The sequence below is a fragment of the Barbatula barbatula genome (genome assembly GCF_947034865.1).
Source record: "Barbatula barbatula genome assembly, chromosome: 16".
Lineage (NCBI taxonomy): Eukaryota > Metazoa > Chordata > Actinopteri > Cypriniformes > Nemacheilidae > Barbatula > Barbatula barbatula.
Genome location: NC_136779.1, coordinates 251,439 through 278,197, shown reverse-complemented (window position 1 = coordinate 278,197; position 26,759 = coordinate 251,439). Strand labels below are relative to the sequence as shown.

The 26,759-nt window shown below is 42.1% G+C and overlaps 2 protein-coding genes across 3 annotated transcripts; one reads left to right on the top strand and one right to left on the bottom strand.

The window, feature by feature from the left end:
• The first annotated feature begins 127 nt into the window (after window positions 1–127).
• On the top strand, window positions 128–9,574 carry pdzd7b (PDZ domain containing 7b). Of its 2 annotated transcripts, none has more exons than XM_079476402.1 (15): window positions 128–211; window positions 1,829–1,951; window positions 2,023–2,197; window positions 2,270–2,446; window positions 2,569–2,716; window positions 3,199–3,259; window positions 3,329–3,697; window positions 4,215–4,340; window positions 5,372–5,466; window positions 5,539–5,630; window positions 5,786–5,877; window positions 5,962–6,033; window positions 7,938–8,402; window positions 8,480–8,580; window positions 8,651–9,574. In XM_079476402.1, exons 1-15 carry the CDS (start codon window positions 202–204, stop codon window positions 8,807–8,809), a joined length of 2,265 nt encoding a protein of 754 aa, XP_079332528.1. In that variant the 5' UTR covers window positions 128–201; the 3' UTR covers window positions 8,810–9,574. The 2 variants fall into 2 exon arrangements, with proteins under 2 accessions (XP_079332528.1, XP_079332527.1); XM_079476401.1 differs by having other exon boundaries at window positions 128–220.
• On the bottom strand, window positions 9,074–26,374 carry lzts2b (leucine zipper, putative tumor suppressor 2b). Its single transcript, XM_079476403.1, has 5 exons — window positions 26,173–26,374; window positions 13,687–14,082; window positions 13,096–13,608; window positions 12,740–13,015; window positions 9,074–11,886 (listed from the first exon to the last, which is right to left on the bottom strand). The coding sequence occupies exons 2-5, from the start codon at window positions 14,053–14,055 to the stop codon at window positions 11,215–11,217; spliced, it is 1,830 nt and encodes a 609-aa protein (XP_079332529.1). The 5' UTR covers window positions 14,056–14,082; window positions 26,173–26,374; the 3' UTR covers window positions 9,074–11,214.
• Between the last annotated feature and the right edge of the window lie 385 nt (window positions 26,375–26,759).

The window sequence follows — 26,759 nt, the reverse complement described above, 5'->3', positions numbered from 1 at the left end:
GAAATATTTAATGAAGTCTGTTTATTAACATTAAATCGACATACAACACCGCCAGACAAGAGAGGCGCGTCACTGTAAAGATTGACAGCTCTTTAGACCAATCATAGTCTTACACTCATCTGACGGCGACCAATCACAGAGCGGGTCACGGCAGAGGACGACACCGGCACAGGCGTCAGAAATGACAGGACTCACCTCAGGATGACAACAGGTAAAACAGGTACAGCTCTCACCTGTGGCTTCAAAACTGTGTAGTACATGTCCTTAAGTAGTTTTGTGTCTTTATATCAATTCAATTCCGTCGTAGTGTCACTCACAGGAGCGTTTTAATCTGACGGAGCGCGGACAGATCCCGACTGTAAACTGCTCGTGAGCGTTTGAACATGTCTGAACCTCCTAACACGAATAACTCTTGAAATATTGAAGTGTGTTTGTGTGTGTGACATTCATTAAACAACAGATTACTAACACTTATTTCACCTCAAATACTACTCCGGTATGAGTACCGCGGTTTTACACCCCTAAATATCAAAGAAAAGAAAGTCCAGTTCATAGGCGTAAGACTTATATACTGTAGATCCTAGAAAACTTTTTGCATTTTTAGATTTTCAAGCTTTTGTGCCAGTGAGGACTTCAATTATGGTCCCCACAGTGACACGAGCTGGTGTGTATTCAGGTTTAGGTCCCCCCACACACACACACACACACACACACACACACAGGGTTAAATCATCCTGACTGCAGAAGAGTCTCTGTCAGTACACGATCCGTTCCACCTGCACGATCCGTTCACGCATGCGCGTAATTACGTATTAGAAAACGTCATGGTTTTCCTACACTATTTGTACCGTGACGCAGGCGATGAAACGTTTGACGGCAGGCGGCACAACTGGCGGCATATTCTTTGTTTACGTTTTGAAATGTCGCTTACGTTACCATGATTACGATGTGTTTATGTGGTTGCCAATCCAAAATAATAGTGTTGTTACATGAACATAGATGATTTTGGTTTCATGTGGAATAAAGTATTTTTATCGACTGCAAATCTTCAGTTTCATCCAAAATCCTTTTTACGATTCATTGCTGTATCATGTCTATTAACCTTACCGTGTTTGGATCTAAGGCCAGTAGTATTGTCAAAGACAGTTTGTGTCGTTTTTTAAATTAAAATCTGATAATAGTAGTTGACTTTATGTAGTAATTTATTAGTATGGGCCTATATAAAGGCTAATATATCTATCCATTTAATCTAAATTAGTAAAATAATCCATTCAATGTCGTTTACAGAAGCCAATAAGGAACATAACACGCATGTCTAACTAGACTGTAGTTCTTTCTTCATGTAAATTATAAAGTCAGGGGAAACATTACAGTATTTCAAACTGACTTGACAGAACGCATAGTGAAATGAGACCAGGTGGAACGAAGCGAAGTAAATTGAGTAATGTATTTTATTTAACAGTAAAAAATATAAATAAAGTAAAACAAAGCTGCGCAAGGGTGGAACAGATCGTGCAGTGTCGTAAATCGTCGCAAAACAAAATCATCATTTGCGCATGAGCGGTTTCTACAACGTCGTTGTGCGCATGCGTGAACGGATCGTGCGTCGTTGTGCGCATGCGTGAACGGATCGTGCAGGTGGAACGGATCGTGTACTGACAGTCTCTATTCATCATCTGCGGGTCACATGTCTTTATGTCATGTGGTTATGGTATATAAATGATTGTGTGTCATGAGAGTAAATGAATTAATATTGCATATAGGAATCTATAGTCTGTTTAATATTTGACCTGTGTTTCTCAGTGATGACCACTGTGCGTGTGTACAGGTGAGCTGGTGAGATTGACAGTCGTCAGGGGTGATGATGGACAGCTGGGCTTCAGTGTGCGAGGAGGATCTGAACATGGACTCGGTGTTTTCATCAGCAGGGTGCAGAGGAACAGCGCTGCAGGTGAGACAGAACCCCACTTTGTGTGAAAAGGAGACAAATACACGCGTGTTCACCGATGTGTGTTTGTGTAGAGCGGGCAGGGTTGTGTGTTGGTGATAAGTTAATCGAGGTCAACGGTGTCAGTCTGGAGAATGTCAGTATGAGCAGTGCTGTGAAGGTTTTGACAGATCACGCTCGACTCCGATTGGTCATTCGGCGGGTGGGGCAGATACCTGGAGTTCGATACACTAATGAGAAAACCACATGGTGAGCGTCTCACAGACACATTGATATATCTTTGACACAGGTGTGTACACAGGTGCGTATGTGTGTGTTTAGGGTTGATCTGATTCACCGTCGGATGGTGGTAGAAGAATCAGACGCTCTGGTGTCGGTGTACAGCTCAGATGGAGCTCTGTGTCGGACGGTTCACCTGCATCTCTCTTACAGTCACTCTTGTCTGGGCCTCAACATCCGCGGAGGACGAGAGTATAACCTGGGCATCTATGTATCAAAGTACAGCGTAACACACACAGTTCAGATTTCACTGCTTTGTATCGATGTTTTCTTTTGTATTCAAGTATTTCTCTGATATCTATGGGTTCTTTGGTAAGTTGTGTTTGATTGGCTGTTGACAGGCTGGATCCCGGTGGTCTGGCAGAACAGGGCGGGGTTAAGATGGGAGATCAGATCCTGTCAGCCAATGGTGTGAGCTTTGAGAACGTCAGTCATCAGAGAGCAGTGGAGGTGTTGAAGGGTCAACCTCACGTTAGACTCAACATTAAAGTGAGTAAACACACAATCATGTTTGCTTTAGTATTTTTGTGACACAGACACACAAACACACACACACACACATGCACAGACATACAAACACACACACATACATACACAGACAAACACAGACTCACACACACGTAGACACACAAACACAGACACACACACACACACACATACATACACAGACAAATGCAAACACAGACTCACACATAGGCACACAGACACACACAAAAACACAGACAGACAAACACACACCTTTGGAGAGCTGTTGCGCTGAATTGAGACAGCTGGCTGATATGGCTCTCTGGTTTCAGTTTTGTGTGTGCGTGCGTGTGTGTTACTCACTGTGTTTCTAGATCAGATATCTGCATTAACTTGTGTCAGTCAACTATTGTATGTCATGTGCAGATGTTTTTTTCCTCCTGAGAGCCTAACATGAGTCTTTGAACAGTAGAGACATGATGTGATGTGATGTAAACTGTGCACAGGAGGCAGGGAGATATCCAGCCTTTAAAGAGATGGTGACAGAGTTCAGCTGGGTCAGTAAAGGTAAGTCACTTTTAATCAGCTTTTAAACAACAATATAAATGTGTTGGGATGATCCTTGACCTCTTTCAGCAGGTAGTGAAACAGCGGCTTCATCTTCACAAGGGTCTGATTCTCTGTCGTCTGTGTCCTCGCTGTCCTCCGGCACACCGCTGGGCTCGATGAGTGGACTTTCCCAAGCTACTCTGCCTGTTAGTTTACCATTAGGAGCCGAAATGTCTGACGCGAGCAGCTCCACAGAGCTCCAGTTTCATCCAGAATCCACTGATAATGACTGTCAGACGGTGAGCCGACGAGGACCTGCGGAGCTGTTGAAGGACTCTGTGATACGGAGTGAAGGAGGGACAGACAGTAGACAGTGCAGGAAAGCATCTCTGCTCATGGCTCTGAGCCGACCCAGTCCTCTGATTCACCGAACACAAAGTCACATGACTGCTCTAGGTAGGCTGGGTGGTGTATACACAGATCGGTTTGACTCTTACACAATATACAGATAAGAGAATCATTTATTCTCCTCTAGTGTTTGTGTGTGAGTCTTTCTCCAGTGGAACACAAAAGAAGATATTTTTTTGATATTAGATGTTTTGTGGTCATACAATGGAAGTCAATGGAGTTCAGGGTTGTTCTTCAAAATACCTTTTTTTGTGTTCTGAAGAAGAAAGAAACTCCTACAGGCTTAACATGACATGAGGGTGAACAAATGAAGGAATCGTCTTTCTTTTGGCTGAAAAATGAAGAACAAAGGATGTAACACGGGTTGGCATATAATGACCAGCGATTAATCTAACAGTGTGTTATTTCATATACAAATGTTGCTTTTCCAGAAAAACAAAATAATATTGTGATCGAGAATGATACCATGATAAGGTGCTGATGATGGTGAATGTTGCTCTTACAAAATTGAATGAAGTGTCTGGCAGATTCCATGATCATCTGACAGTTATACTGCTTTTTACAGAAGAAGAGAAGAAACAAAGAAAAGAACAAGAGATGAACAGCCCGCTGCAGCGCTCCAGAACCTTCTTCAGTCTGTTCCGGAGGAGAGATTCCTCCAGATCTGCGTCCCGTTCAGAGAGCAGTCGGGGTATCATTCACTGTCACTAAACATCTTGCCCGTATTCACAAAACATTTGATCTTAACACTAAGAGCTCTCCTAAACAACAGTTCACGTTTTTAGTTAAGAGTTTCCACTTAAAACCTCTTCACAACGCTGCCGAGAGCAACTTTTACTAAGGAACAGAAACTAAACTTAAGCTAAAAAAGTGCAGGGTTGACCACGTTGCTAAGGATGAGTTCAGCAAGCTTACTGACTATGACCACAGTGATTGGCTGATAGCGGATGGGTCTCTGACATATTTAAACTACGATCTTGAAATAAAAATTTAGTCATATTCAAATCAAATATTGTAATATATAATTATTGCCTTATTCAAATTAAGATGATAAAATATACACCAAGTTACTAATTCAACACGTGGAGAGCTCATTTACAAAAACAGATATCTAAATATTTATTTTGATTGTGCATTCCAATTAATATTAATCAAACTGTTTGTTTTTATTAACTATCAATAACTTTAAAAATAAACTAATACAATAAACACATGATAACACAACATGATTTTTGAATTATTCTCTTTTGCAAATAAACTGTATGTTCATTTGAAGTATATTAAGTATATGTTCAACTAATTGTAATCATTGTGCCTGTCTCATAAACTGTCAGCAGATATTAGTAGTCTTTATGGTTAAGCTCATCGTCATGAAATCTTTCTAAAATGTTTCGATTTCAAGGTAGACTTCAGGTGTTACAGGCATTTTAGTCTTAGTGACTTATGAGTCCTCTTCACTACCCCTAACGTCTCACAGGTTTAGGAGCTGGTTTTAGCACTAAAACGCTTTGTGAAATACTCTTAGCACAACCATTTAGGAATCCTAAAATTAGGACAGACACACCCATTACATCCGCTAGTTAGGAGCTACTTTTAGCCTTAAGATGTTTTGTGAATACGGCCCAGAAATGTTCATTTGCTCTTTAGCTAATATTCAGTAAGCCTGTAGGTTTATCCCACTATACCACTGAAGCGTGATTGTGTAATGTTGTGTTTCCTCAGGCAGGTGTGATAAGGATGTATGTCATGTGAGAGAAATGGCTGTTAGATTGCTGGAGGAAGAAGACGTGAGTGTGCTGATGGAGATATGTGAGAAGGTAAGAGAGAATCATACGGATGAGGACACAGAATGAACTCCTCCGGATCAAACACATCTACTGTATTTACAGTATTTAACAGATGGAGAAATAGAGACGCTGGTGAACATGCTACTGATCACACTGAACACGCCAGAGAAACTCCTGCTGCTCAGAGAAATCAGGTGACATCAAACCACTGCACTCATGTTTACTTTTGTAATTAAGGTGAACTAGTTATCTAGTGTGATGAATAAAGAGACATACAGTATATGTTGTTTGTTATGTTGAACGTGAGCGATTACTGTAGAACGTGTAAAGAGCACATGTGTTGTTTCAGAACGCTGGTATCCTCTGATGATCTTCTGCACTTTAACCTTATTGTGACTCCATTTGAAGAAGAAGCTTATGATATTCTGAGGAGTCGCTCATGTGAGGAGTTAAACGCCCATCTTAATGTAGATTTAAAGTGCTTCATGGTAACTGACAGTCATTTGTTTGATTTGGTTCATGTAGGTAGAAGTTCTCCAGTACACTCACCTCAGACAGGCCACGCCCCCAGACGCCACCTCATTCCTGCTGTTAAGGGTAAACTTCCCGTATCAAAGCTCTTTCTGTCTCTGTACGACCTTCAGTGGGACATAAACTTCTCATTCAGACACGGTTTCTGCTCTGTAAGTGGTTCTTCTGCTGATGTGGGCGGAACACAAACACTACGGCAGTTAGTCTGCATCTGATGTAGACGACTCACAGATATACTAATGATTACAGCCCCTTTGACTTCCTGCTCAAATGCATTGATGAAATAAATTGTTTAACTGAAGAGTTTTGGCACATCCAACTAAGACAAAACTGAAGTCATTGTGTTTGGAAATAAAGATGAAGTTCTCAAGGTGAACGCGTACCTTCACTCTAAAGGTCAAACAACAAAAAATCAAGTCAGGAATCTCGGTGTGTCTCTAGAGTCAGACCTTAGCTTCAGTAGTCATGTCAAAGCAATAACTAAATCAGCATACTATCATCTGAAAAATATTGCAAGAATTAGATGCTTTGTTTCCAGTCAAGACTTAGAGAAACTAGTGCATGCTTTCATCACCAGCAGGGTGGATTATTGTAATGGACTCCCCAAAAAGACCATAAGACAGATGCAGCTCATACAGAACGCTGCAGCAAGGATTCTGAGCAGAACCAGAAAATATGATCATATCACACCAGTCCTCAGGTCTTTACACTGGCTACCAGTTACATATAGGATAGATTTTAAAGTTTTATTACTGGTATATAAATGGTTCAATGGCCTAGGACCTCAATACATTGCAGATATGCTCATTGAATACAGACCCAAAAGAACACTCAGGTCATTAGGATCACATCAGCTAGAAATACCAAGGCTTCTCTCTAAGCAAGGAGAGTCTGCATTTAGCTATTATGCGAGCAGCAGCTGGTACCAGCTTCCAGAAGAGATCAGATGTGCTCCCACAGTAGTCACATTCAAATCCAGACTCAAAACACATCTGTTTAACTTTACATGTGATTCATGTGAACTGTGCCTCTGACCGTCCCACTGTTTGTGCTGTACTTTATTTGATTTATTATCTATTCTAAACTATATTTTGTTTTTTATTCTTAACTGGTTACATTTTATTTTTCTTATTTTATCAAATGGATATTTTTAATTTCTTCTATGTAAAGCACTTTGAATTACGATTATGTATGAAATGTGCTATATAAATAAACTCGCCTTGCCTTAATGATAAAACCATGAACGTGTACATCAATGGGTAAATTGTGATGTTCACCAGAGTCAAATGTTATTGGTTAGATGTTGATCTAGAGATAAAGTTTTAAGTTTAATGTAAGTTACAAAACAGAAACAAGTGAGAGTTTAATCGTGTAAACACATGGATTTGATGTGAAAAGTATAATATAATATCCATAATATAGATTTTTGATTTGCAGACTTGACAAATCTGAGCTCAGTTTGACACATTGTTGACATCTCTTCTCAAACTCTAATGACACATTTATGACATTTCCTCATGAGAAATATCTGAGACACAGATGAGACCTGAGCAAAGGTTTCCATTTGTTCTCCATTTTATCTCATCAATGTCCAAAGAGAAGTCTTATGATCTTATGAGACAGTGTGGGGTGAAGGTCATTATCAGTGCTCATGTGACAATCATTCTAGAGATGAAAACTATACAGTATCACGTGATATTCTGCCGTGTAGCTCCATTTACACATTTGTCGCACCATATATCCAAAGCGACTTACTATACATCAGTTCCTTAGTATGTGCAGTTCCCTGGGATGAAACCCATGAGAGCCATACTCTTTCCACTGAGCTACAGAAAAGCCAATGTAAGCACCAATGTAACTGATGCCCAACGCCCACTTTTAATAACGCCTCTGTCCCTTTTTTGGAGGAATTAATCAGATAATCATTTTCTCTGTCTGATCAGCTCTGCTCATATTTCTCTCTCTGTCAGACCTCTGTAGTGGATCAGCAGAGAACATGAAGAAACAGACGCAGGAAGATCAGCTCGGTCTGTCGTGTTATGAAGAACAGACGTCCACAGGCTTCAGCCCATCATCTAACTACACATCTGCTCTCATCCCCAACTGGCTCCTGACAGAGAACACGCATTCAGACTCATCCCAGACACCTGAGAATGCTTCGACTCAACACGACACAAAAAGAGAACATTCAGGGATCAGGAGAGACGGTGAAGAGGGGCCGGGTCACGATGTTCTGTTGACTGTAGTGGACATGCCACGCCACAAGAGGCCGCTGCTGTCACAGGTCTTCTGTTCCCTTAAGAAGTCTCACAGTTCAAGTGTGTCACCTGTCGAACAGTGTGAGCGACAGCAGAGATCACAGACCCGTGATGGTCACACCGAGCAGGAGTTTGAGTTCACTTCAGTCAACATCAGCAAAACCAAGCAGTCTCTGGGTATGATTGTGTGTTGTTTATCAGTTTATAGTGTGTGTGTATACTGTATGGATGAAAATGTGTGTTCCTCTGATCAGGGATCAGTATATCAGGCGGAGTGGAGTCCAGGGTTCAGCCGATGGTGAAGATCGAGAGAATTTTCCCAGGAGGAGCGGCGTCTGCTAATGATGTCCTGCAGGTAATATCCAAACCTCTTGTCTCCTGATGAAGTGACGTGTGTGTTCAGATGAATGTTTTGTGTTTCTCAGGCTGGCTTTGAGCTGGTGTCGGTGGATGGTGTTTCTCTACAGGGCGTCACCCATCAGAATGCTGTGGACATCATACGAGAGGCATTCAGCAATAAATCAATCAACCCCATGGAGCTCGTTGTGAAAGTACCCGCAGACCCCAAAACACATCAAACTTAAAATGTTCTGCAAGCCTTAAACAAACATTTTACATCCTTGAGACTGAACCCTAACTATGAATTTAATCCATTAAACACACTGTCCAATTTAACTACTAATTAAAATGAGAGCCCTTGTACTGAGCATTCTGGGAGACGCACATTATTAACAACTAGAATCCAATATTACACAGCTGAAATATCATGAAAAAAGTGACCCATGAATCCATCTGTCGACATTCTCACATAAATGAAACCTCACAAACAAACACATGACAAAATACTGTAGAATACTTTAGTCTTTATTGTAATATACTCGTGTTTTTGAACCGTTAACATAGTAAATATGAAATACAAAACGGTCCTTGATTCTGATTGGTTAATCCTGTTCTAAGATGTTATTAAATACCAGATTTGTAGCTGCTGACTGCATTACATAGCCTCAATATCACTGTGCCACTGTTGTTGTGTCCGTGTTTTCTCGTTTTATAAACGCAATAAGCCCCGCAAAGCAGTGGGTAACAAGTCCATTTTAGAACAGCTAAAGGGGTTTTAATGTGCCCAAGCTGTTATAAATACACTGTAACCCACTGCTTCCCGAGGCTCATTGCTTTAGTATGCTACAGTATTGACTACAGTTAACAAAACCCAACACTCTAGTAAATACTAAAGTATACTGCTGTATTTTTCATATTTCACAATCATCACTGTTTATAAATGAAGTCCTCTGGTTCAAAATCTCTGGTGACTGTTAATAATTATTAATAAAATATTGAAAAACATGTTTTAAAGTTTCCAATAAATGATGTTCATTGCAGCTGCTTAATTGCAAACAATAGCTCATACAGCATGAAAAATAGACGTGTATTGACTTCATTCAAATACTGTTCTTTAAAAATATGACAATGCTGCCATGAGAATCAGCCACACAATACAGAGCAGTTCAACATTCATCAATGCTTTGGTCTATTCAAAGTGCCTTCTATATAATACCATACACATTATAGGCAATATATAACATTTATATTATTATCAGTATTTATAGATCTCCATGATGAGACAAGCATAAATCTAAAGAGTAACAGTGTTTTATTCGAGTACAAATATAACAGTCTATAGCTTATACAAAACTAGAGATGCTCACATCAAGCTGACTTCAGAATGCATGTGTCAGAATTACAGTCATGATCTCCGATGAGTCGTTTCTATAGCAACACAAATGACACCAGTTTGGATTCATGTGTAACTTCGTTACGGTTTATTCGCTACATAATATAAAATCTTGAGAAAATTGCCTTTAAAGTTGTTTAAGGAGTAGTTCACTCAAAAGCTGACCCCATTGACGAATAAAAATGATTATGGAAAGTCAATGGTGTCAAATTTTGTCTTTAAACCAGAGACGCTGAAGCAGGCTGTTGCTAAGAAGAAACAGGTTTGTTTTAACGCTCTCTATTGGCTTACCACTGTAATGACGTTGTGGAGACACTTGGTAAAAGAAAAATCTATCATTCTGATTTTGGTCATTACTAAAAATTTTCTCGTGCTACTTACCATTTTTGTTAAGGTTTTGTGGTCCAGGGTCGCAAATCTGAGCGTTGTCATTATTCAGATGTATACATTTAACAAAGAAACACATCATTAAGTTAATTCTGACAGCATGAATGTAGTACATGTGTTTGAGTTGAATTGTGTTTTGATGTTTAACATGATTCAGGGCAGATGAAGGAACACACGCGGCTCTACACTGAAGCCTTGAATCACACAAATCCTCCTCGCTTCTGTGAGTTTACTTTTAGAAGTTATACATCACGGCACTCAAATGCTTCAGTTTCATCTCACTATTGTGAATAAATGACATTTTCCAAATATTATATTTGGTTTATAATGTAAGACATGTTTGATCAGTGTGTACAAAGTGTTCTCGTGTGTGTGTGTGTGTGTGTGTGTGTGTGTGTGTGTGAGTGAGTGATGACAGACTGACAGATGTCATAATGAGCGATGATAATGATGAATAGAAAGTCAAAATAAGATCAGAATGAATGAACCCTGTCAATCATTTATCAGTGCATTTTACTCCTAACAAAATAACGATTGTCTTTGTAATATTTCATCAAAATAAAAACTTCACATACTAACTTACGCACCTCTCAAGTGACTTTCCTTTCACTGGGTGACATCACCAAGCCCTCTTACTCTTTAAGCCCATCTTAAATTTTTCAACATTCTTAACCACCCAATTGATTCCTCAAAGAAATCTCTTTCTGGTCTTTTTTAATATATTTCTCCTGGTTCACTCACAGTACTGAAGCAAAACGGGTTACAAACATTATATGTTTGCACTCACATGATGTGATCTGCATTACGTGTGTGTGACGGTAGACTTTGAGTTTTTAAAGAGTGACGATGACACTGCTGTGAGGATGGATGCTAGATCTCAGTCGCAGCGATGTCATCGAAGGTGACTTCATTTCCACTGCTCTCATCGTCCTGTTCTTTGGACTCCAGCTCCAGACTGAGCTCACGGAGAGATCTCTGGAGTTCTCGGTTCCTCGTGTACATCTGTATGTAGTTCTGCTGGAGCTGTTTCTGATATCGAATCACTTTCTTTTTCTCACCCTCCCAGCTCCGTCTTTCACCCTCGAAGGCAGCGGCCTGATCGGACAACCTCTGGCGTTCCTTCGCCAGCTCCGCCTTCAGTCTGTCTACGTGCTGTCTTGATGCTTTTGAATCCTCATTGTCATTGATCAGTTGCTGTTCCTCCCCGGATGCCCCGCCGCCTCTTTTGTGGACACGGGGAACGTTCAGAGCCTCGCGCAGGCGGGACGATTCCTCCTCCAGACGACTCATCTTCTCTCTGAGCAGCTCATTTTCACTCTTGCGACGCTGCAGTTCGTTCTCGCAAACCTCCAGCTCAAGGGTGCGCGTGCGTGACGCAGTGTGACCCTCCTGCAAGTGAGCGTGACAGGTGTGCAGCTCCGAGCGAACCTCTCTCAGCTGCCCACGGAGGGTCACCAGCTCACCGGCACGCTGGGCCAGATCGGCCTGAAGATCTTTGAGCTGCTGCTTCAACAGTGAAATCTCGCCGGACTTCTGACACACCTGCGGGTTAAAACCGTGTGTAAGAAACATGAGATTGACACGAAACACATCGGTTTAAAACCAGCTGAAGGTAAAAATATATATATATTTTTCTCTTAAAACATCAGTTTCAACTAAACCAGAAATCCACAACTAAATGTCCTGGATAACCAGTGATGAACGCTAAATTAGATGAATAATTATTTTAAGTAGAGTGAACTCAAAATGACAATTTTCACAAGAGGTGAAAAATGACGGCAGCATTATGGTTTATTTTTACACAGATATGAGTGGATCTGTTAGTGAAATCTGCTGATTTGAACCAAAGTTTTCGCGTCTGCTACAAGAAGTGTTAAAATGATAAGATAAGTTGATCAAATGTAAGAGATACGAGGACCTTGAACTGCAAATTACAGAACTGTACCCAAAATCGAAAAAAAAAACTACATAATGGATCTAGATGTTCCAAACCTGTACCCATTTCTTTTTTTGATGAACGCATAGAGAGATATTTAGAGAAATGTTAGCAACGGACATTTCTGGGACACCATTGACTAGCATAGCATGAAAATGGTAGTCAAAGGCTTGCTTTCCTGTTTGCTTTCCTAAATTCTTAAAAATATCTTATATTGTGTTCAACAGAAAAAGAAGATACAATAATTGTACTACTGCTTTTGTAGTCATGATGTCTCAGTTGCTAACATTTGACATGGAATGACCCGTTTGCAATCACACGTGATGAGATGTTGAAGTTTGACATTTCATTTGTTTGCTGGTATTATCCTTATCTGAGGCATGATTGACAGGAGCGTGTGTCATGAAAATAAAGATGGTGAAGGTTCATGTCAGGTATTCTCTCATGAACACTCCTCACCTCCCATTTAGTTTCCTCTAGTCTGGGTGCCAGTTGTGTGTGTTCTCTCTCATAGGAGGTGCATCTCTCCTCGAGTCTTTGACGCTCCTGCAGGAGTTTATTCAGCTCCTCCTGCTGCTTCTTCTTCTCCTGCTGCATCTGAAAGACTTGAACCTGAAGCAGCTGCACATCTCGCTGCGCTTTCTGAGACGCCTTCTGCATTTTAGTCGCACATGTCTGCCTGAACTCCTCCATCTCCAGCTCGCTGTGCTTCTGCTTCTGCCTGTCCTCATAGACCTGCGGTGAGGCACACGCACCTGTATGTTTAATAAAGTTAAATACGGCCTGATCAGTGTATAAATGAAGGTCTCACTCACCTGACAGATAGCTGCTTCATTCTCATCCAGATTCTCTCTGAGCCGCTGAAGCTCCAGGTCTCTCTCTCTCAGTTTCTCCTCTAAGTCTCTTACAATCATCTCATAGGCCTCAATGGGTGGTGAAGGTCCACCGGAGCCCATGTCTGACAGCGGCCGACAGCGACCGCCCACAGATCCTGTGCTCTTGCTGGATGAAGAGCGTCCGCTGTCAGAGTTGGAGTGTCCGTGATGTTTGGCCGCCTCGCTCTGGCTCACATTATAGACAGGAATGTTTGTTACGTTTCGTGCTGCTTCCATCATGTTGAACGACTGACTCAACAAACCGTTCCGAGCTCCGCTGTAAGAGCTGCGTCGCTCCATCACTACCGGTGTGACGTCCTCGTCTCCTGAAGAAAACACACTGAGGTTTCCTTGGCTTCCCCCTAAACGCGGCGAGAGGAACTGCGCACCGCGACGACTCCTAGGGATGACGGGTTTGAAGGCAGTGGGTCTTATAATGGCCTGCTGAATGTCCTGGAGGAAACATGAATAAACACTATCGTCATGTTCTAGAATGTTCACAAACACATCTTCATCAGTGATCATACTCACTCTTTCTAACTGGCCGGACACGGGGACCAGTTTTGGAGGTCCGTCCACACCGGAGAAACCCTCGCTCCAGTCCTTTATCAAGTCTTCATGGGAATATGAACGAATACCAAAACCATTCCCTCTACCAACAATCCCTCTCCTCTTACTGGACGGTGTCCGACTCTCAACCTCTGCCAGCCGCCATCCTGAGACCGGCGTGCCCTTACCAAACTTGGTGCTGACCTCCAGGTGTCCTCGGTCACGATGACTGCTGAAGTGACCCATGGCTTTTCTCGGTGGAGGTGAAGTCGGAGAACGTCGGTAGAGATGATGGTCCAGACCTGGTGATGGACGATCAACGGCCACAGGAAGAGACTGGACCAGAGCCATGATGTTCAAGTACTGAACTCACAAAACCTGCGGACAGGTAAGACGACAGTCACTTGCTGAACACATACACACAGTGACCACGTTTACATGGACATCAGTAATCAAATGATTTCCCTTAATCTGAGAAAGCTAATATTACGAATAACATGAGTTGCTTTAAGAATACACACCCGTTTTACATGTTACACTACATAGTTGGATTAATGGCATATGTCATTACGTCCCTAAGCGATGCCGTTTGACGTTCCCTTCATAATGTCATGTGTCAACAAACAGTTGGTCTTCGCCGTGGTACCACATACAGTGTATGGTGTATCATTTATTTTATAGAATTGTTGGCATCTTTCTTGTTTCATGTTTGGACCAAAAATGTGTTTTCTTGATTGAAGCCATGTAGTCTGCCGGAAAACAAAACGTCTGTCCACTGCCGTGCGTGTGTTTAACCTGTCACAAAGTGCCATGAAAGTTCCTACGTGCCGGTAATAATGCGATAAAGGTGTGTACTTTAGGAGAACTCCACTCGTCCTAATTTCGGTTTGTGTTTACTACGATTATGAGTTTAGACAGATTAAGCTGATCAAAACACTCTGTTTACATGCTCCATTCTTAATCAGAGTATTGTCTTAATCATGTTTATATGGGATTATTGTTGTACATGTAAACGAGGTCAGTGATAATGTCCTGAGACTACTGAAAAACACATGAAATCAGACTTAACTAATTTTCAAACTAAATGAAGCGTGTCTGTTCACATTACAGTACGATGTTTATTACGGTTTCTGTAGAGAGATAACACTCACAACAGGAATACATCACGAAAATAAATAGAGTGCATTTCTCTGAGAACTGACCACTAAACAGATTGACAACACTGGACAAATGATCTACATCACATCATGTGTACTACAGATCAAAACAAGAGATAACACACACACGTCTCCTGAGCTGAGAACATCACAGCCCTTACATTATACTTTGGCTTCTCCTAATCTCTCAATTCTGTTATAATGTGACACACACACATGTATATAATATAGTCTCATACCTATTTTGACGTCCTGCATGTTGCTGTCTGAGTCAAAACACTGAACATCCATCAGTCAGTTAACCTGAAAACCGTATGCGTGTGTCCCTGATGATCTCTGTGTCACGGCTACACGTGAAGAATGTACCTCATTCACTGTCCCACAGAGATCACCCTCTCTCTCTCTCTCTCGCTCTCTCTCCTTCAGTGTGACATCATCCCTACTGGTGTATTGTGGGTACATTACTCTATTACTCATGACTTCATGTAGAGACAGAAGTCATGTGGCATAATAAGTTTTTTTCTTTGGTGTGTTATAAGTTGCTCATGCATGTATTAGCCATGAAAAATAGCAAAAATTAAAGTATGGAAGCAAAAGATGGGTTCTATGTATAAGCGAATGCTCACCCAGACCTGCCTGAAACGCCTCGTGTAGCCACACCCCCACAAATCTACATCAGCTCGTGGTATGATTTGACTAAGACCGCCCACATGTAAACACAAGTAAGGTGGGCGTACCTATCTGTACAATTGAAGAGGAACCTGATGTTCCAAATATGGTCAGAGGCGTTACAATTCCATCACATGCTTGCAGTATTCCACCAATCACAGCACACTAGTTAACTGGCCAATCACAGCACACCTCGCTTTTCAGAGCCATGGGCTTTGTAATAAATCTGTGTGTTTCAGAGAGGCGGAGCAAAGAGGAGATACAAACATGCACTTAACTTTGATGTTATCATTAACTGGTCATTTGTCCTGTGTGTTCATGAGATCATACTGCACTCGAGTGTAGTGGACTCTCAGACCGGTTCACTTCACACTCGCTGCTACTAATTTTACTTCCTTCTAGAGGATTCTGGGAAACCTCTGGGACACATCACTAATAACCCAACATGGAAAAAGCAACTGGAGTTCAGACCTTCACAACACCAGACACACACACACATTTAACAAAAAACGAGTTTGACTTCTACACAGCGCTCATGTCACGTATTGACTGACACAAAGCTCTGAGTGTCAGATTTACTCTCAGAATGTTTTCACCAGGAATAATCTCTAATATAATACACACACAGTGTGCTGGTATATAGGCTACTATAAGTAGGCTACATCATGCCGTGTGTCTCTCTTAGGTCCTGTAAATGGGTCACACTGGCCACAGTTAAATTGGTTCTACAGGCAGAGATAATGTGAGTGGTCCAAGTGCCAGAGCAAGAACAGAACAATCTATTCAGGATCAGATCAAGAGCACACACACGCTCCCACACATGCTCAAACGGACACACACATGCTCACACGGACACACACATGCTCACACACACGCTCACACGGACACACACATGCTCACACACACGCTCAAACGGACACACACATGCTCACACGGACACACACATGCTCACACGGACACACACACGCTCAAACGGACACACACATGCTCAAACGGAAACACACATGCTCACACGGACACACACATGCTCACACACACGCTCAAACGGACACACACATGCTCACACGGACACACACATGCTCACACGGACACACACACGCTCAAACGGACACACACATGCTCAAACGGAAACACACATGCTCAAACGGAAACACACATGCTCACACGGACACACACACGCTCACACACACGCTCACACGGACACACACATGCTCACACACACGCTCACACGGACACACACATGCTCACACACACGCTCAAACGGACACACACATGCTCACACGGACACACACATGCTCACACACACGCTCACACGGACACACACATGCTCACACACACGCTCACACGGACACACACATGCTCACACACACGCTCAAACGGACACACACATGCTCACACGGACACACACATGCTCACACGGACACACACACGCTCAAACGGACACACACATGCTCACACGGACACACACACGCTCAAACGGACACACACATGCTCACACGGACACACACATGCTCAAACGGACACACACATGCTCACACGGACACACACACGCTCAAACGGACACACACATGCTCACACGGACACACACACGCTCACACGGACACACACATGCTCACACGGACACACACACGCTCAAACGGACACACACATGTTCACACGGACACACACACGCTCAAACGGACACACACATGCTCACACGGACACACACACGCTCAAACGGACACACACATGCTCACACGGACACACACACGCTCAAACGGACACACACATGTTCACACGGACACACACACGCTCAAACGGACACACACATGCTCACACGGACACACACACGCTCAAACGGACACACACATGCTCACACGGACACACACACGCTCAAACGGACACACACATGCTCACACGGACACACACACGCTCAAACGGACACACACATGCTCACACGGACACACACACGCTCAAACGGACACACACATGCTCAAACGGACACACACATGCTCAAACGGACACACACATGCTCACACGGACACACACATGCTCACACGGACACACACACGCTCAAACGGACACACACATGCTCACACGGACACACACATGCTCACACACACGCTCAAACGGACACACACATGCTCACACGGACACACACACGCTCAAACGGACACACACACGCTCAAACGGACACACACATGCTCAAACGGACACACACATGCTCACACGGACACACACATGCTCACACACACGCTCACACGGACACACACACGCTCACACACATGCTCAAACGGACACACACATGCTCACACGGACACACACACGCTCAAACGGACACACACACGCTCAAACGGACACACACATGCTCAAACGGAAACACACATGCTCACACGGACACACACATGCTCACACACAGGCTCACACGGACACACACACGCTCAAACGGACACACACACGCTCACACGGACACACACACGCTCACACGGACACACACACGCTCACACGGACACACACACGCTCACACGGACACACACACGCTCACACGGACACACACACGCTCACACACGCTCACACGGACACACACACGCTCACACGGACACACACATGCTCACACGGACACACACATGCTCACACGGACACACACATGCTCACACGGACACACACATGCTCACACGGACACACATGCTCACACACGCTCACACGGACACACACACGCTCACACGGACACACACACGCTCACACGGACACACACACGCTCACACGGACACACACACGCTCACACACGCTCACACGGACACACACACGCTCACACGGACACACACATGCTCACACGGACACACACATGCTCACACGGACACACACATGCTCACACGGACACACACATGCTCACACGGACACACATGCTCACACACGCTCACACGGACACACACACGCTCACACGGACACACACACGCTCACACGGACACACACACGCTCACACGGACACACACACGCTCACACACGCTCACACGGACACACACACGCTCACACGGACACACACATGCTCACACGGACACACACATGCTCACACGGACACACACATGCTCACACGGACACACACATGCTCACACGGACACACATGCTCACACACGCTCACACGGACACACACACACTCACAGACATTATTACACTGTGTGTCAGTCTGTACTTGAGCAGTGAGAGCTTTATATACCTGCACATAATGTATGTGTCTTATTGTTTGATTGATAAATGCTCTGACTGTCATTCTTCATCTGCCTCAGGGGATTCTGGGATGTGATCAGCTCAGAGGATTAAACAGACATCCAGTCTCAGTGACGGACACAGGTAACTCTCTCTCTCTCTCTGCACAATGGCGTGAGTTTGAGGCGGAGACATCTATATTTGTCATGACATCTCTGTGTTTCAGAAGAGCTGAGATGTTGTTGAGGTTTGATCATTTCACAAACAACAGCATCTTAAAAGTTAGTACATTATGTTATAGTGTAATTATATATTTATAACAGCTGTGATTTCACTTAAAAAAAGTCAACATTACTTCACAACAGTTAGTTCAGCATCGTATGAGGTCAAAACTCCTGTTGTCCCTCTGTCTGTACCTTCAAACATGAGTTGACATACAGAATATACTGCCACCATCAGGTCAAACTGCATCTTTACCACAGACACAGATTCAGTTCATGTGGTTTACCACACACGTGTTCATTCAGCTCCTTACATTCATTTGTTCATTAAAAATCCTGTTTTAAGATCCAACTCTAAAGATCAACACTGTAAAGTGTGAAGACAAGAGTATATGAGAATAAAAATCATGTTTTTTATTGTGAATTCCAGTTAATATCAATCAAAGTGCAGTTAGTTTGTTTTGATTCAAGCCATAATAACTCAATAAAAACATGATAACATAAAACAACATATCTCATTTTGGAACCAAACTCTTCATATGAGGATGCTTATTGAGTTCATGTCATCAGATGAATTATATAACAAACAGAGTCAATCACATTTAATCCAGCAGTATTTCATATATCAGTTTGTATAGAATGAGGTCATTATCACGGAAGTCAATGATGTTGTGGGATTGTGACATTAATAAGAGCTCATGTCAGTGTTGATGTATGTTACTGATGTCACTTCTCTGGATCATGTGATGTGATGTGTGACTCTCTTTATCTCAGTGTGTGTGCTGGGACATGAATACAGAATCCTGTCAGCATCTGTTGATCCCTGGAGTCACACAGACAACAACACAACACACCCTACCAAATCTACATTATATGTAGTCTACTAAAATCTAACTGGTTAAACTAATTTAATTGGTGTAATTAAATGTTCCATACAAAGATTTAACAGTCTTGACCTTAGAATGAAATGAAACCGGGTCATTACCTTTATTTTTCAGAAAACTACTGGATATGTTGCAACACAGAGGATATTAGACCATGAAGGACATTCAGTCTCATTCAGTCTCATTTTGACTCGTTCGTTCATTGAAGGGCGTATTCATCTGACTCCTTTAATAACCATACCAATAAGTAAAGAATCGCTCGATGTCATGACCAGGAAATTGGGTACTATTTTCTCTAATACATTAGAAGCTGTTGCACCTACGAAGTCAAAAAAGGTTAATAAAAAAATATTGCACCATGGTACAATAGCAACACTCGCGCCCTTAAAAGAGAAACTCGCAAACTAGAGCGCAAATGGATAAAATCTCAATTAGAAGTCTTTAAAATGGCGTGGAAAGAGATTGCAAATTGTTATAAAAAGGCACTAAAAGCAGCAAAGGCTGAGCACCTTCGTAACCTCATAGAAACCAACAAAAACAATCCAAGGTTTCTATTTAGCACAGTCGCTAAATAAACAAATAAACAGACACCACCTGACCTGGCTATTCCGCCGCACCTCGGTAGCAATGAATCCATGAAATTTTTTACAGAGAAAATCGAAAACATTCGTGACAAAATTGTAAAAACTCAACCTCCAAATCTGTCCTATGAATTAGCACCAACCATCGCTCCAAAACAAAGGCTCCAGCGTTTTTCATCTATAAAACAGGAAGATTTAATTCAACTTATCGCAACTTCTAAACCTACAACTTGCTTATTAGACCCCATACCAACTAAATTATTAAAAGAGTTACTACCTGTTGCAATTGAGCCCATTTATAACATTATCAACTCGTCAATTAATCTAGGCCATGTCCCAGGACCCTTTAAGATGGCCGTCATTAAGCCTCTAATCAAGAAACCAAACTTAGATCCAAATGAACTTGGAAACTATAGACCGATTTCAAATCTCCCATACCTGTCTAAAATACTAGAAAAAGTAGTGTGCACTCAGTTGTGCTCTTTCCTACAAAATAACAACATGCACGAAAAATTTCAGTCATGCTTTAGAACGCATCATAGCACTGAAACTGCGCTCGTTAAAATTACAAACGACCTGCTTATAGCATCAGATAAAGGTAACATCTCACTCTTGGTCCTGCTTGACCTTAGTGCTGCGTTCGATACCGTAGACCAAAACATACTTCTAGATCGCTTACACAATTATACCGGTATTGAGGGACAGGCACTACAATGGTTTAGATCTTACTTGTCAGACAGACATCAATTTGTCCATTTAAATGGGGAATCATCCAATCTAACGCAAGTAAATTATGGATTACCTCAGGGATCGGTTCTGGGACCCCTGCTGTTCTCCATATACATACTTCCCCTCGGAAACATTATTAAAAAACATGGAATTAGCTTCCATTGCTATGCAGATGATACTCAGCTATATATCTCATCAAGACCAGATGATTCCTCACAGCTATCCAAATTGGCAGAGTGCATTGAAGATATAAAACATTGGATGACCTATAATTTCCTTCTTTTAAATTCTAATAAAACAGAAATATTACTTATCGGACCAACGACACGCAAACCAAATATTTCTGATTATAAACTGCAAGTTGAAGGATGTACCGTTACTCCAACAAATACTTTAAAAGATTTAGACGTTATATTAGACAGCAACCTGTCATTTAGAAATCACATCTCAAATGTCACAAAAACAGCCTTTTTCCACCTTAGAAATGTTGCCAAATGATGAAATATTGTGTGTGTTGCTGACGAGGAGAAGCTTATTCATGCATTTATGACCTCAAGACTTGACTACTGTAATGTGCTACTTAGTGTTTGTCCTTCATCATCAATAAACAAACTACAGTTAGTTCAGAAAATACCATCACATAACCCCAATGTTATCAACCCTTCACTGGCTTCACATTAAGTATCGTATTGACTTTAAAGTTCTTTTAATCACTTATAAAGCCTTAAAGGGTTTAGCCCCTACCTACCTAACAGAGCTTCTAGGGGTCAGCTGTGGCCTAATGGTAAGAGCGTTGGGCTTGTGATCAGAAGGTTGCTGGTTCTAATCTCAGTGCCAGCAGGTCATGACTGAAGGGCCCTTGAGCAAGACACCTTACCCCTGATTGCTCTGCAGTAATGTGCCACTGTATAAAAAAAAAAAAAAAACTACTTGTAAGTCGCTTTGGATAAAAGCGTCTGCCAAATGAATAAATGTAAATGTAAATGTCTATCACACTACAACCCATCACGCTCTCTAAGATCTCAAAACTCTTTTGATAACACCTAGAATAACTAAATCCACCAAAGGGGGTCGAGCTTTCTCATACGTAGCACCTAAACTCTGGAATAACCTTCCTGATATTATTCCAGGATCAAATACACTCGCCCAATTTAAATCTAGATTAAAGACACATCTTTTCAGCCAAGCATTCACTTAATGCAAATATGCTAAATAAACCACCAGGAGATGCTGACATTAGATATTATTTACTAGAATAATTGGATTTATTATATAACACACCATGTAGTGTGTTTTACCCTTTCTTGGGTTTTTCGTTTTTCCCCTGTAAAGCTGCTTTGGAACAATGCAAATTGTGAAAAGCGCTATATAAATAAAATTGAATTGAATTGAATTCATTCAGTACATTCAACCAATGAAACGCTCCGACAGAGCTCACACTCAAACGCCTTTGGCTCACATCCCTTTGAATCTGCAGGCTCTTTGCATGGGACAGTAATGAATGAGAAATATCTTTCAGACGGACATATTACATAAACCTTATTACATTTTTTCAATCATGCAAATCACACACTTGGTTCGATCTTGAGCGTGTCGTTTAATCCTTTTAATGTACAGTATGACTTAAACGAGGACTTGTTCTTTAAAGCACGACTGAAATGAGCCGGTCTAGCCTCACAGAGGATTTCTTAACTGCGTCACCTGCTGCTCGTGTCGCGTGGTGACTGCAGCAGGACACAGCAGACACATTTCAGACTTTTTTTAAACTAATACGGAGCCAGAAAAAGAATATTTGTATCATTCTTGCGTGCCCTGACCACACGACTCTACATCAGAACACAGATGCGTCGAGAGATGCTGACACCGGGTGCACTGTGGCTCTCTAGAAACACTCAAATCAGGACGTTTTTGAATGTAGTCCTTAGTTTTGTTTGTTTGCGCACAAAAAGTACATAATGTGTCGTCACATTATGTTAATTTATACTGAACCTACAGAGTCGGGTGGACAATTTTACGATGTCTATAGGCGCTTTCAGAGATTTGAAGATTGTTTGCGATGGAATTTAAGGAGGAGTCAGAAAGCTTCCAAAACCACCTTAAATTGCTTTTTTGGTAATACACACACAGAAACTCTTCCCTAAGAAACCTTAAACAAGAGACTCTCCCTGTGGACCCACAAAATACATCAACAAGCGGCTACACAGGAAATGATGTCAGCATGAGCGTACGTGTTGTGTGACTGCAGGATCGGAGTTTCACCCACACTGAGCTCAAACTGAAATAACAAACAACACAAATACAAGCTTGACAGCTCAACATCTCTCACTTCTGACAAACAAGCACAATCTTAACTACACAAGGTGTCACTCGCTGTTTGTGATCTGAAGTCTGAACTCCTGATAAATGACATAAAGTGACATACAAGCACACAACATTAGTGTGATATGAGCTCAACACTACACAACAACAGAAGTGATGAAGACTCTCTTATGTCATTCTTCATTACTGTCGATCAATCTGAAATCTTTATGGGTCAAAATCATTCATTTATAATCCAGTGACAAACAAGAGTTTATAAATCCGTACTCAATGATTCAACCCTGTTACACACCAATGATTCAACACGACTCTTCTGTTCTGTTTGTAGAAACACTGAATGTCTACATTTGAGGTCACCGGGTCAGATACAGAATTTGAGTGGATGTGCTCGTATGTGTTTAACTGCATCTCTGCCTGACCCTTTCTCTGATGTTGAACGGAGAACCACAGGTGTACATCAGTGAACATGACACCGGTCTTCATCACACTAGTGCTGCGTCATTTCACACCCAACAAACCAGAAATGTGAGTTCTGTACCATTCATAACACTTGCATTGATCTGCAGTTTTCTGTGTAATGCAAACACATTCAGACAGTATCTGTGTTTAAAGAGGACGTAACACACGCAGTTTCTGACAAAATCTCATATTCATCTTGAGTGACTATTAGGGCTGCACTATTCATCTAAAAGAAACCGCACGCGATTTAGCGCTTGGCTGCGATTTCTTTCACTCGTTTTCATTCACTACTTTAAGCGGACTAGATTAGTGGACTAATGTAGGTAATGGTGAATAGGGGGCTATTTCGGATACAGCCCATAATATGCCGTCGTCTATCTGCACCTGGCATCTTTCGATCACTGTTTTTCATTTCATATTAATAATGATGAGGTTTGATGGGTGTTGCTTTTTTAAATGCACTTTAAATGCGACTCAAACGCAAAGTGCTTTCAGATGGAGCAGCATTTCCTGCTGATCACAGAGCCGTACTTCACGAACAAGCTGTGCATAAAAGATTTCAGAATCACGATAGCGATAAATCGTGCGGCCTAGGGCCTGTATAGTAGTAGCACATACTTCATATCTTCAAAGAGTTTTTAGTTTGATCACATTAATAAAAGACAGATACAGCTGGACGATTATTAGGTGGGACGGGACTACAGCACGAGCACACAATACATCATCACATGATCCCTGCAGAACTGTTGATTCACTATAGTTTGTGTTGTGTACCTTATGCACGTATACTCCGATTGCCAACAAAATACAGACATGTGACTCAGTTTGACCTACCGCGTGCGGTTCATGTCCGGAGTCTTTTAGCGCTGTGACCGCTCCATCTATCAGTTTCAAACCATCTCCAAAATCCAGCGTTATATCCACCGATTATATAACATCCATCACACAAATGCAGTGAACAAGCACACACGGCTCAACTTCATGAACGCAGTGCTCTCTCTCTCTCTCTCTCTCTCTCTCTCTCTCTCTCTCTCTCTCTCTCTCTCTCTCCAGCTGGATGACGTGTGAACATGCTCTTTCACATGCGGGTTAACGCATGGATGTGCTTTTCCGGGAGGATTGTCCAATAGGAGACTTAGAAAAGTTGTTACGAAACGAAATTTCATGTTAGAAAAAAACATTCTGAAACCTGTAAGAGCGCTGGGGGAGTGTATGGAGCGCAGGAAAACTACACCACACGTACAACTCGTTTTGAGTCATGAGAAGACAACAGTGCAAATAAGTCAGAATGCATGAAACACTGCGGCATCACATCTCATGAATAGTGTCTGTCTGTCTGTCTGTCTGTCTGTCTGTCTGTCTGTCTGTCTGTGTGTGTCTGTGTCTGTCTGTGTGTCTGTGTGTGTGTCTGTGTGTGTGTCTGTGTGTGTGTGTGTCTGTGTGTGTCTGTGTCTGTGTGTGTCTGTGTCTGTGTGTCTTTGTGTGTGTGTGTGTGTGTGTGTGTGTCTGTGTGTGTGTGTCTGTCTGTGTGTGTGTGTGTGTGTGTGTGTGTCTGTGTGTGTGTGTGTGTGTGTGTGTGTGTGTCTGTGTGTGTGTGTGTCTGTCTGTGTGTGTGTCTGTCTGTGTGTGTGTCTGTCTGTGTGTCTGTGTGTGTGGTTCAGACAGATCCATGGCCTACTTCCCTCATGTCCAGATCCAGACACCGCACAGCAGCAGTTTCACTAATGACACACACTTCACAACACACACTGCTCATAGTATTGTACATGTATAGTTCAGTTTATCTCTGATCACCCGCCGTGACGCGAGTATAGTGGGTATTTAAACAAGGACATAACTTCCTGTTTCTGTAAGACAACACAATGCACGAGCTGTTGACAGCCCACACACGTGACCTTTAACAACAGCGATTGATCATCATTAATACATAAACACTCATCATAACTCAGAAGTTTCACCTTCTAAAGCTTTAAACGATGATAACATTGATCTAATATCTAAATGTATTGTGAAGCACCAGTGAACATTGATTCAATAATAAACGAATCAAGTCTGTTTGTTGTTCATTGTAAACAGACACATTCAAAGTCTGATGATGTTCAATGACCCGGTCATAGAAATGTTGATTTAAAGTGTTTTACTCAGTTAACTTCAATCTTATAAACTGATTAAATGAAAGACAGCGAGTTAAAATGTCATGAAACATGCGCGCTGAGAGGAAACGCGCTTTAAAACACGACACTCGATCTAATAGTGAAGAACTCACCATACTGCAGCACACACGGTGTTTATTATCACTCTCTCTGAGCTTTATTTGTGTTTTATTCATGATGTCCGGGTTATAATCTTAATCTCCGAGCTTCATCTCTGCTGTCCGACGACTTTCTGCGCGTCCGAACTTCCTCGACCCCGTGCGCGTCCCCGAAAACAGAGCTCCTCCCCCTTCAGCCACCAACCATTCACTGTCCGGCAATCCTCCAATCAGACTTTGAGAAAAGCTTGACTCATGAATATTAATTACGCAGGACTGCTCGTCAATGGACGTCGGTAGGCGGGACCGTGAATTGTATTTTGATGGACATGATTTATGAATATGAATTATTAACACAATAGTTCTGTGTGAAACTGCCACGGACACTTAATCCTTATGATTCACATCATTATTGCTGAATCATGTCTTAAGACAGAGAAAAGTACAGGACCAGCCCAACATTCATCACTAACACACTCACTCACTTACTCACTTACTCACTTACTCAACCTCTCCTTAACCAAACTACTGTTCTCACAGACACACACACACACACACACACACACACACACACACACACACACACACACACACACACACAC